This window comes from Arachis duranensis, chromosome 3 (genome assembly GCF_000817695.3).
Source record: "Arachis duranensis cultivar V14167 chromosome 3, aradu.V14167.gnm2.J7QH, whole genome shotgun sequence".
Classification (NCBI taxonomy): Eukaryota; Viridiplantae; Streptophyta; class Magnoliopsida; order Fabales; family Fabaceae; genus Arachis; species Arachis duranensis.
Genome location: NC_029774.3, coordinates 134812322 through 134823501, shown reverse-complemented (window position 1 = coordinate 134823501; position 11180 = coordinate 134812322). Strand labels below are relative to the sequence as shown.

General features: G+C 36.8%; 1 protein-coding gene across 1 annotated transcript; it reads left to right on the top strand.

Annotated features, from left to right (window-relative positions):
• Positions 1-3626: 3626 nt before the first annotated feature.
• LOC107482212 (ER lumen protein-retaining receptor A) lies at positions 3627-6008 on the top strand. Its single transcript, XM_016102632.3, has 6 exons — positions 3627-3833; positions 3961-4226; positions 5052-5167; positions 5453-5526; positions 5610-5673; positions 5759-6008. Exons 1-6 carry the CDS (start codon positions 3743-3745, stop codon positions 5793-5795), a joined length of 648 nt encoding a protein of 215 aa, XP_015958118.1. The 5' UTR covers positions 3627-3742; the 3' UTR covers positions 5796-6008.
• Positions 6009-11180: the final 5172 nt, after the last annotated feature.

Sequence of the window (11180 nt, the reverse complement as noted above, 5' to 3'; positions counted from 1 at the left end):
ATGATTAATTAGGATTTTTAGGTAGAAAGTTGTGCCAATAACATTATAAATCTGATTTCCTTTACATGTCAATCGAAATCATGGTTCATGGAATAGAGATAGTGCATCGATCGAGATTTAATCTTATAATGGTATAAAATGGTTCCCTTGGATTTGGAAAGGAGACGAATGATCTGTATCTAGGTTTGGGATTTCCATCAAGTTAGATCCCAATTCAAAGGGGTAGCACTCTCATGTTTATGAAAACGATGGGGTTTCTAATCCGATCCGATCCTCTACCTCGCACCTTACACCTATCATCCTGTTTTCTACTTCTCTTCCAGATTAACGCAACATTGCATATGCATATGCATTTTTTCAGTCCGTGTAAACTTTCAAAAAATGTCACTTTAAGACTATGTTTGGTTGGGAAGAAGAAAATAGAAAGGAAATAGAAAAAAAAGAAAGAAATCGAGTGAATTTTTATTTTCTTTAAATATGTTTCGACGAAAGAAAAGTTAGAAGGAAAGAAATGTTATAAAAATTGGTAGGTTCCACCAATATTTTTCTATCCATTTTCTTTCTTTTTCCATTTCTCTCCTCAACCAAACAAGGGAAAATAACTATTTTTCTTTTTATTTCTTTCCATCCATTTTCTTTCCTCATATTTTCATCTCAAACAAACACACCATAAGTGTTTTGTATTCTAAATTTTAGATTTTTATTTTAGACAATAAATTAATAAAATGTGATCTCTCGTTATTAAATATTTTTTTTATATTTTTTCTTAATCTCATTTATGAAATAAATTGTGAGAGATTATACTTTATCCTCTAAGATAAAATTTAAAATTTAGAAAATTCAAATCCTTTATACTATGATTCCAAAAATATTAATTAATTCATATATTATGACTATTCTTTCTACACTCATGACAAAATTTGTTCAATATTATATTATAAGAAATGTTAAAAGATCATTTAAATTTAGTTTTGGTCATTAGTTAGCTATCAATATTTAAAAATATGAGATAACATATGTTATTGGATTACTTAGACTAAAAAATTTGAGTTAATAACTAAATGATTACTAAAAATAATAAATTCTAATGACACTTAATATTTTTCTTGTATTATTATACTGTGTATTAAATTATTAAAATTGTTCATTTGTTATTTTTAAGTTCTAACCTAAACTTTATTTGAACATGAAAACTTTTTGGTGATTACTCATGAAATAATTGTAGATGTAAAGATAATAACTAAAAAATATTAAATAATTTAATATATTTAACTAAACTATTTAATATATAATTTTGTTAGGTAATTATTTATGGTACCTGTCGATTTATGAACCAACCTTTTAAATTTAGAAAAACTTTAAAATTTTAAAAACGCGTACTGTTGCGTCTTTTTTTTTCTGAAAAGAAATATCCTAAATCCTAGAAAAGAAATATGCAATTAGGAATGGCAATACATATCTTATTCGTAGGTATTCAATCTGGACCAATCCATTTGGGTAGAGTTGTCTATCCGATCCACTGCGAATAGAGTAAGATATGTGCGAGTTTGTCTACGGATAGAGTAAGATTGGGTAGAGTTTGAATTTTGGGCTTCGATTTTGGTGAAATTGAACTTAGGACTCCGATAGGTAGACAACAGAAAATCTGAATAATGTGAATAATGGATTGAAAATTTGGCCCAATAAAATTAAAAAAATACTCCATCCGAATTACCCAACCAAAAAATCTCGTTTAGTAATTCAAAAATTTTAACCATTTATTATACCCTAATTTACTAAAACACCAGCTTCTCCTCCAAACTCTCTATCGTTGCCATCGTCGCTTGGTTGCTAATCAGCCCCATCGTCGCCGTTGGAATCCTCCTCACCGCCGCTGGTTTGTCAACAAAGACCTTTATCGACACGTAAGGATAACCATTCACTTAAGGATAAAAATCATCCACATATTTAGTGAATTGAACATCCAACATATTTTAATTGTATCTAACTAAAGAATTAAAATAACCATCTAACATGTCATGGTCTCCTTTAAAAAAAATATAAAGAAATAAAATTTCACATGTGAGGTCAAAAGGCATGCGACTCATAAGATCTTGGTATGAGCCATACCAGGCATGAACCCCGTAGGAAGGACGTTGTTGTTGCGTTGCCAAGAAGGGATGAACCGGCATCACAGAAAGCTTTGCATGCCCGGGGCCAAATCCAGGCATCGCCAAGTTAGGCAGAAGAGGTTGATAGGCAGAGCTGCGAATCGTGAGAAGAGACGTGGTACAGTGGTCAGGCGGCGCTGCTGCGAATCGCGAGGAAGAGGTTGCTGCGGTGGTCGGGCGGCGCAGCTACTAACGTGAGGGAGAGGGATTACGGTGGTTGTCTTTGCTGTTGCGAATTGCGGAATAGAAAAGGATTGCAATGGTTGGGCGACGCTACTACGAATCTCGACATGGGGTGGGGCTGCGGCGCGCGAGCATGAAGCCGCGATGGTGGATGGCTTTCAGCAGCACTACACGTTGCGGTGGTTGAAACTACAGTGCCTTTTTCGTCGGGACGTGAAATAGAAACACGACGCGACAGAAGAAATTACTTGCATAACTCTAATAATTTAAATTCAAAAATTGATTATTCTAATTAAAAATCTAATTTTAATAATTAATTTACGTTATTCAACATTTACCTTGTTTACCTATACTTTCTCCTGCACTTATTCTGGACAAAGTCGTGGGAGATGCTTACTAGTTACTACATAAGTGGGTTGGTTAAATTCTCGGTGGACAGCAGGTATAAACTTCAGACGAAGAAAAAAACAAGTAAAATGTTAAAAAAAATCAAGATGAATTATGGGGTGTTTTTAATGGTATAAAGATGGCCTGCGAGATTGGAGTGGCCATAGTTTAGAACTTGATATAGACTCATACGAAGTTTTTTAAGAAATTAAGTGGCCACCGAGTTTCTCCCATGCACAATTCCCTGGTCAGAGACGTTATGGAGTTTAAACTTTTGAAGCAAGGCCTTGGGAAATTAAGATTCAGCAAGTTCACAGGGAGAGTAATATGTGTGCGGATTGTTGGATTGTTGTGTTGGGCTTCGGCCCGGTTGGTTTACCTAAAAAAACTATTAAAAATTTTATTTTCCCGTTGGAAAGCAATCTTTCTCACCGGCGTTGGATTGGATGGAGAAGCAGGTTTGCGTGGCTCCAGTTTGATCGCCCTTCATCTATTTTCTTTATTCATGATGTTTTTGCCTTGGCCGTTTTATGCGTATGATCAGGTGAGGGAGTAGTTAGAGTGTTTTGAGAGGGAGGAAAGCTTGTTTAGTGTATCATTGTTATGTTTGTTCTTTGGGCTGGGTTCTCCTAGCCCATTTCCTGACAACAAAAAAAATTATTGTTAATAAAAATATTTTTTTACTTTAATTAATACACTATGACTCTATTTAAAAAAAATTAAATTCTGTATAACTTTTATAACAATATTTTCAATTTATAACCTTTAACAGTCATCAAAGAAAAATTTATAATCTTAACACATACTTTTGTTAGCTAAATCCAAAAATAAATTGGGGGTAAATGTAATATAAAAGAATTTGGAAAAAGGACCTACAATTTTGAGTATTTAAAATTGTAGCGCAGCGTCGTTGGCACACGGGATCTTCCTTCCGCTCGTTCATTTTTCCATTGCTTTGTGTTTGTGCTGCGTTTCTCTCTGTCTCTCTGTCTAGGGCATTGGAGTGTTGAGAGCGCGTCAAGATGAATATCTTCAGGCTCGCCGGTGATATGACCCATCTTCTCAGCATTCTGGTACTCCTCCTCAAGATCTACGCCACCAAATCATGCTCAGGTCTCTCCCTCTCTTCATTTCACTCGCATTCCTTCCTCAAACCGATAAAACACTAATTTTTGAGTTAGGTCATTTCGATTCCACTGATCTACTGATCTGAATTGGGGGCGGTTACGGTTTGTTTCAGGAATTTCTCGGAAGACGCAGGAGTTATATGCGATAGTGTTCCTGGCGAGGTATCTAGATCTGTTCACGGAGTTCATATCGTTGTACAACACGGTGATGAAGATAGTGTTCATTGTGAGCTCCTTGGCGATCGTCTATTGCATGCGCCTTCACCCACTCGTCAGGAGAACCTACGACAGGGAGCTCGACACTTTCCGCCACTATTTCCTCGTCGGTGCCAGCTTCTTCCTTGCCCTCATCTTGCACGAGAAGTTCACCTTGCAAGAGGTTCCTTCCTCTTCCCCTAATTCATTATTTCATCCTCTTTCTTCTTTCACATCTATTTGACGGATAATTTGTGCTTTTTAGGTTTTAGGACTGTTAGATATTAAATTAGATGATTGATTGATTGGTTAATACGATTTTGCTGGTTCAATAGGATAACCAAGGTCCAACTCAGTTTTGCTTTCGCCATTGTAGATATGAGAATCTGAGATTATGCACTCTCCTGCTGTCTATTGCTTGAAAATCTTACATGGCTCCTTAGGCAATTTTGTTACTAAAAACAATTCTTTGTAAATGGTTATTCAGATGTAGAGTTTTTCATTTCCCCTTTTGATGTTTTGTGTTGTGTGCATTTGTCGAAGCCTTCTTCATTTTTCAGGTTGAGCTGTGCTTATCTTTCGCGTGAAAAATATGATTTTTCTGTGCAACGACTAACCTTGCATTTGTTGTGAACTAACTAGACTATGAAAACGGAATAGTGGATGAAGGATTGTTATATTTATATATCTATGACCCAACTTGAGGATTCCAATCAGCAAATTGCATCTTGAATTTTCCAGTGCATACCCTAGATTATAATTTTGCTTGAGACTATATATGCCATCATAGTTAGAATCTTCCCATGTTCAAGTACTTATTGAAAGCCTGCAGATTCTTTTCCCATATATTTGTGCATGCAAAAGCTGTAATAGATTATATTCATCTCAACATTTTGATACTTCATTGGAAAACCGTTTAGGCTTTGTCACATATGTTGAATTTTTTGTTGCATATCCCAGTGAGCAACATCATGAATATGGTTGTTTACTTAATGCGAATCTATTGCAGATCTTCTGGGCATTTTCAATATACTTGGAGGCAGTTGCAATCCTACCCCAGTTGGTTTTGTTGCAACGAAGTGGAAATGTGGACAATTTGACAGGACAATATGTATTCTTTCTTGGGTATGTATGCTTCTGTTGATGTTAGTTTCCCGCTCTAAGATTTGCCTTATGATTTAGTTGCTTATACTATGAGCATCCACCTTTATGTTTGAACAGTCACACATCAATAGGGTTTAATTTCCACCACAATTGCTAAGGAATTAAGTCCCTGGAGAGTGAGATAATTTTTATCTGAGCAATTAGCTCTAGAAGTTATCCAGATTTGTCAATTTGAACTTGTCTCAGACTATAGTTATTATCGAGGCTAACATATAAAAGGAAATACTAACCATTTTTGGGATGCAGTGCATATCGTGCGTTTTACATTCTCAACTGGATATACCGCTATTTGACTGAGCCACGTTTCACCCGATGGATAGGTAATAAATGCTGAAGATTGGAACTACCTTTTAAATTGTGTTTCTACTCTAGTAATATTCTGACTTCTTTCTTGTTTATGCAGCTTGTGTCTCAGGTGTGGTTCAGACAGCTCTCTATGCTGATTTCTTTTACTATTACTTCATCAGGTAATGCTATTTACCCATTAAGTTAATCATATTTCTGCCATGGCTGTACAACAAGTAGGTAATATGAAGAATTTTGTTTTTGCAGCTGGAAGAACAATTCAAAACTAAAGTTGCCTGCTTGAATTAACACTAGCTTGTTTTGGATTTTGGACCATTGTGAGATGAGTAACTGCTGGATTTTTACAGAGCCTGGTATGGATAATGTATGTTTAGAGAAAGACAAGATATAAGCAACTCCACCCCCCTATTCATGAGTGGGGTAAATGTATTTTTATTTCTGGCCAATGTACCCATCTCATAGCAATTCAAGATTACATGTTTTTGTTGATTTCACATATCCGCCGCTTATTATTGTATAGCTTCTAGTTAGAGGTTGGCTGATTTTTGTTGATTGATAAGAAATTATTCCTGGCTCAGGTATTACACTGTAAGAATTAGGAGAAAAGACATTTTATCATATTGAACAACAGAGCATCTGCACTTCAACCCCTACAATTAAAAGTGCAAATTAACACACTGAATTTTTTGGGTTGCATTGCCAATTTAGTCAATTATTATACTCTGCTAAACTTGCAATTTGATCTCAGAGATATTTCGAACGAGTGTTATGTTTATTTAGAATAAGTTGTTGATTTGCACTTCTTATAAATGTAGGGGCTAAAGTGTGAAGTCTTATAATTTACATAGTCAAGTGGTTTTTTTTTGGGTTTTTTATTTAAATAAAAATGCCTAATTTACCAATGTAACCCGTACTAAGAAGAATTATGAAATTATGTATTTTGTTATAATTTCGTAGGCGGTACATGCGAAAAAGATTTGTATAATTTTTGCACTCTACCAACGGAAATGAAGAAAATTTCTTTTTTATTTTCGCATTCATAGCCTGAGAAAATAGAGCAAAATGTTTTCACTGATTTTTTTTTAATAACTTGGGGTTTAGTGGTAATAAATACCGTCGGAGAGAAAGACTAATTTATTGCCTGAAAATCAATGTGCTAAATTTTTTTCTTTTATGGACTAAAATGTATCGACGTCTTTGGTATATGTAAAATCTAGCGCATAATGAGGAGGAAAAATGTCTAGGGTGTGTGGTAAAATGTGTAAAATGTGTAACCTCCTCTCCACCTCAAAGGTCTAGGGTTTAAATCCTAGAGAATGTAATTGAAAAAAAATGTGATAAAATGTGTGAGGAGTGTATGGGTGTATTGTGTACCTAGAATTGGAGGTTGTCCAATTCATTTACATTGAAAAATCGTTCCTTTTTTCATAACGGATGCGAATTTTACACCACAATACTATTGGCACGTGCATCAAGTTGTACTAAAGAGTGTTAATTTTACGAGAATTAACCGATTAAGTAAATAATAGTCAATTGATTAATCTAGTCAAATAATAAAAATTAAGTATTTGAACAGTTTGATCATAAACTGCAATGTAATAAAGAAAACAATGAGTATTGAAAGGTAATATAATTACAAGAGTTAAGGTTTTAGAGATGTTAAGACGTCCAAATCAATAATTTTCACTTTTCACGTTGATTATGTAAAGATATTTCCATGACAAATCATTAGTAATTAAATCTCAATCCTTTAGTAATTCAATTTCTCTTTAACCTAATTAATCGTTAATTCCTTAGTCAATTACTTAAGAAAAGAGTTAAGCACATTTACTAATTCATAAGCCACACAATTCTTAAGAGTTGTGAGAATTGGGTTTCAAACTTAATTCAATTAATCAACTTTTTCAAGAAGTTAAAAGAATTTAAGTTAGAGAAGAATTGTTTTCCAACACATTCAAACCCTTTAGGATGAAGAACGAAAACCTTTTCTTAAGAAGATATCAATGCGTTAATCAAAGGTAGAAAAAGCTAGAATATTAATAAATGGAATCAACATAGCTCTTAACATTACCCAAGGAGAATTAGTTGTTCATGTTTTTCAGAGAAATTTTAGAATTATAAAAGATAAAAGTGTCGAAGAAGAGGAGAGAAGAACTCAAAACATCTCACTTCTCTGCTTAAATACTAACCCTAAAAGGAGTTCAAATTCAAACTAAAACATAATCAAATTTAAAATAAAATCAAATCTAATTAATTAATGTTTTCCTTCTACCAAGCTTTCAATCTTTCCCTCTTACAAGTCCTCAATTAATGTTGTGATTGGTGGGCTTAAGTTGAACCTTTGATTAACCGCACAAGTGATTAAAAATTGGAGGTTTTGGTGGTTAAATTAAAATCCCTGGAGTGGCAAACAATCTCACGTGGCACGTGAGGGATTCACGTCGCACATAGAAAGCTCAAATCTTGATTCAATTCACTCCTGGCTTGATCACGTGGTACGTAGAGTATCCCTAGTTGAACGTGGTCTTGATTTACTTCAATTGTGGCCTCTGTTTAGTGTTTACTCCCAGGCATTGCACATAGAAAAACTCACATGCTACGCGAACTAAGTGTTGTGCATACGCATGCCTCATGCGTAGGCCTGATAGCTCAAAATTCTCTTGTTGTGCGTACGCATAGGTCATGCATACGCATGATGGCCAACGTCCTACATTCAATTGAGGGTTATATGTACGCAATGAATGAGCATATTCCACCATTTGTTCGTATGCATATGTACGGCTTTCATTTTAGCGTTGCATGCCAATGCTCTTACGTTTCACGTTGAAGTGCCTAACGCCTCTAGGAGGCTTAATTGGTTTGGCGTGGCACGCTACTCTTTCTTGCGTTGCATGTGAAGCTTGATTTCCAACACTTTATGTCTAATGAGCTTTCTATTTACTTCAGAGAGCTTTTTATTTGCTCTAATATCATGTACTTCTTGTATTTGATGACTCTTATCTTCTGTTTCTTCTTTGTTTTTTGTCAATTTCTTTCCAAATTTTTCTATAATCAATTAATTCAACCAACTCAAAGTAATGCTCAATTAATAATGAAATCATTATTAATCCAACAAGAATTCTTAGCAAATTGAACAAAAATCATAAAAAAAAAACAACAAAAATGCTCAACCTAAACGAACAAGTTGACAGACCGAAGAAATGAGAAAAAAAAAAAATCAAGTCCCTCATTCAACAAGAACTAGAGACAGATCTTCACAATTGTCTGAACGCGCACTGATTTTATGACGACGCCCATGGCCAATGGACTGCATTATGCAAAAGAATATAACTTACTAAGATAAAATTATGTTATTTATTTTACATATAATATAAAATAAATGAATATAATATTTATGTAGTAAATTTTATTATGTAAAATTTTTTTGTTACCATATTATTGATGAACAAAAAAACTGTTATTTAAAAAAAAAATCTAATAATATATTTGTTCATATCCTGACCCAATGTCAAAGGCCCAGGTCCAAATAAAAGGCCTAATCTGAAGGATTAAGCCTAGCTAAGTACCGACTTCCACGTAAGAAGTCGGTATCAACCACGACTTGCTCTAAAGAAGTCGGACATGAGATTGGCTGGCAGATAAACACTCAATTCAAATGAGTAACCGCCCCTAAAATCTCTCTAACCGCTTCATAAAGCCATATCTTAACCTCCCCAAGATAATGGGGCGGTTAACATCCTAAAGATACGGCACTACTCCAACGGTGGTTATTGGCTCACCACTATAAATACACTGACACCCCTCAGGTATCTCTAAGCCCAATACTCTCTAGACCTGCTCACACTCTTGCTAACTTAGGCATCGGAGTGTCTTTGCAGGTACCACCCCCCATTCACTTACTAACACAAGTCGGACGGAGTCTCCCGAGCTGCATACTCACACGGAAACCTCCTCCTTCGCACATTTGGGCCAGCCAACGCCATCTATTCAGTCAATCTCCGGTTACCCACCGTAACATTGGCGCCGTTGCCGGGGAACCGAGAGATCATCCATTGATGGCGGACAGATCCCACGAAGAAGGCCATGTGGAGACAGATTCTGAGCAAGAGAATCTGGACACAGGCAATAACGATGTGGACCTAGCCCTACACCAGGAAGTTAACAATCAACATAGAGAGGGCACCTCCGGGGTAAAAAACCCGAAGGTAAATTCCTCAGACGGGCGCGAATCAGAAAAAGGCGGACCATCCCACATAACTGAACTAATGGGGTTAGTCCACAGCCGCCTGGAACAGTTAGAACAAGAGCGGGAGCGGCAAAGGGAAACTGAGAGGTACCTAAAAGAGGAGATGGAACGGCGAAAAGAGTTAGAAAGAAAACTCTTAAAGCTAGAATCTTCCCTCAAGAACTCCTGCGACGAACAAGAAGACCAACTCTCGGGTGGAGAAGATCCTTTCAGCGAGGACATAATGAGGGCAAAAGTTCCGAGAAACTTCAAAATAGGAGGTCGGAGAGTCTTTACGAGCCTACATGGAAAGGTTCAACAAAGCATGTTTGGAGATCCAAGACCTGCCCACGGAGGCAGTCATAATGGGGCTAGTCAATGGGCTCAGAGAAGGTCCCTTCTCACAGTCCATATCTAAAAGACACCCCGTTTCTCTAAGTGATGTACAAGAAAGAGCTAAAAAGTACATCAATATGGAAGAAAACGCCAAGTTAAGAGACCTGAGTTGGCGATCTGGACCCCCTCCCTCAACTAAAGAGAGGGAAAGGGAAGCCAAGAAAAAGGAAGAACTCGGTCTCGAAAGGCCAAGAAAATACCACTCTTATACTCCCCTGAAAGTTTCTATAGTGGATGTATACAGAGAGATTTGCAACACTGAAAGACTGCCACCCCCTAGACCCATTAAAAATAAAAAAGGGGGGAGCCGCAGCGATTACTGCGAGTACCATAAAATATATGGTCACTCCACAAACGACTGTACGACCTCAAGAATGTGATAGAAAAGCTGGCTAGAGAAGGTCGGCTTGATAGATATCTCATAGAAAGGTCGGACAGTCATGGAAAGAGAAAGCGAGATGATATGGATAGAAGAGACCCACTACCGCAGACTCCAGAGAGGCATATCCATATGATCTCAGGAGGATTTGCGGGAGGGGGGCTTACTAAATCCTCTTGCAAAAGACATCTCAAAAGAGTCTACCAAGTCGGAGAAGAGTCACTCGACCTTCCTACTATTTCGTTCACAAAAGAAGATGGGCAAGGAATAATCCCTGGACATGACGATCTAGTGGTAATAACTATGATCCTAGCCAATGCCCATCTCCACAGAACCCTAGTAGACCAAGGAAGCTCGGCGGACATTCTCTTCAAACCTGCTTTCGACAAGCTAGGGTTAGATGAGAAAGAATTGAGAGCCTATCCCGACACCCTATACGGATTAGGGGACACGCCAATAAAACCACTAGGATTTTTGCCCCTTCACACCACTTTCGGAAAAAGGGGAAAAATCAAAGACTCTGAGTATAGACTTCATAGTCATTGATGAGGGGTCAGCTTATAATGCCTTAATCGGCAGAACTACCCTTAATCGGCTTGGAGCAGTGGTATCCACTCCCCACCTCTGCATGAAATTCCCGACCTCAGCGGGAATAGCAACGGTGAGGG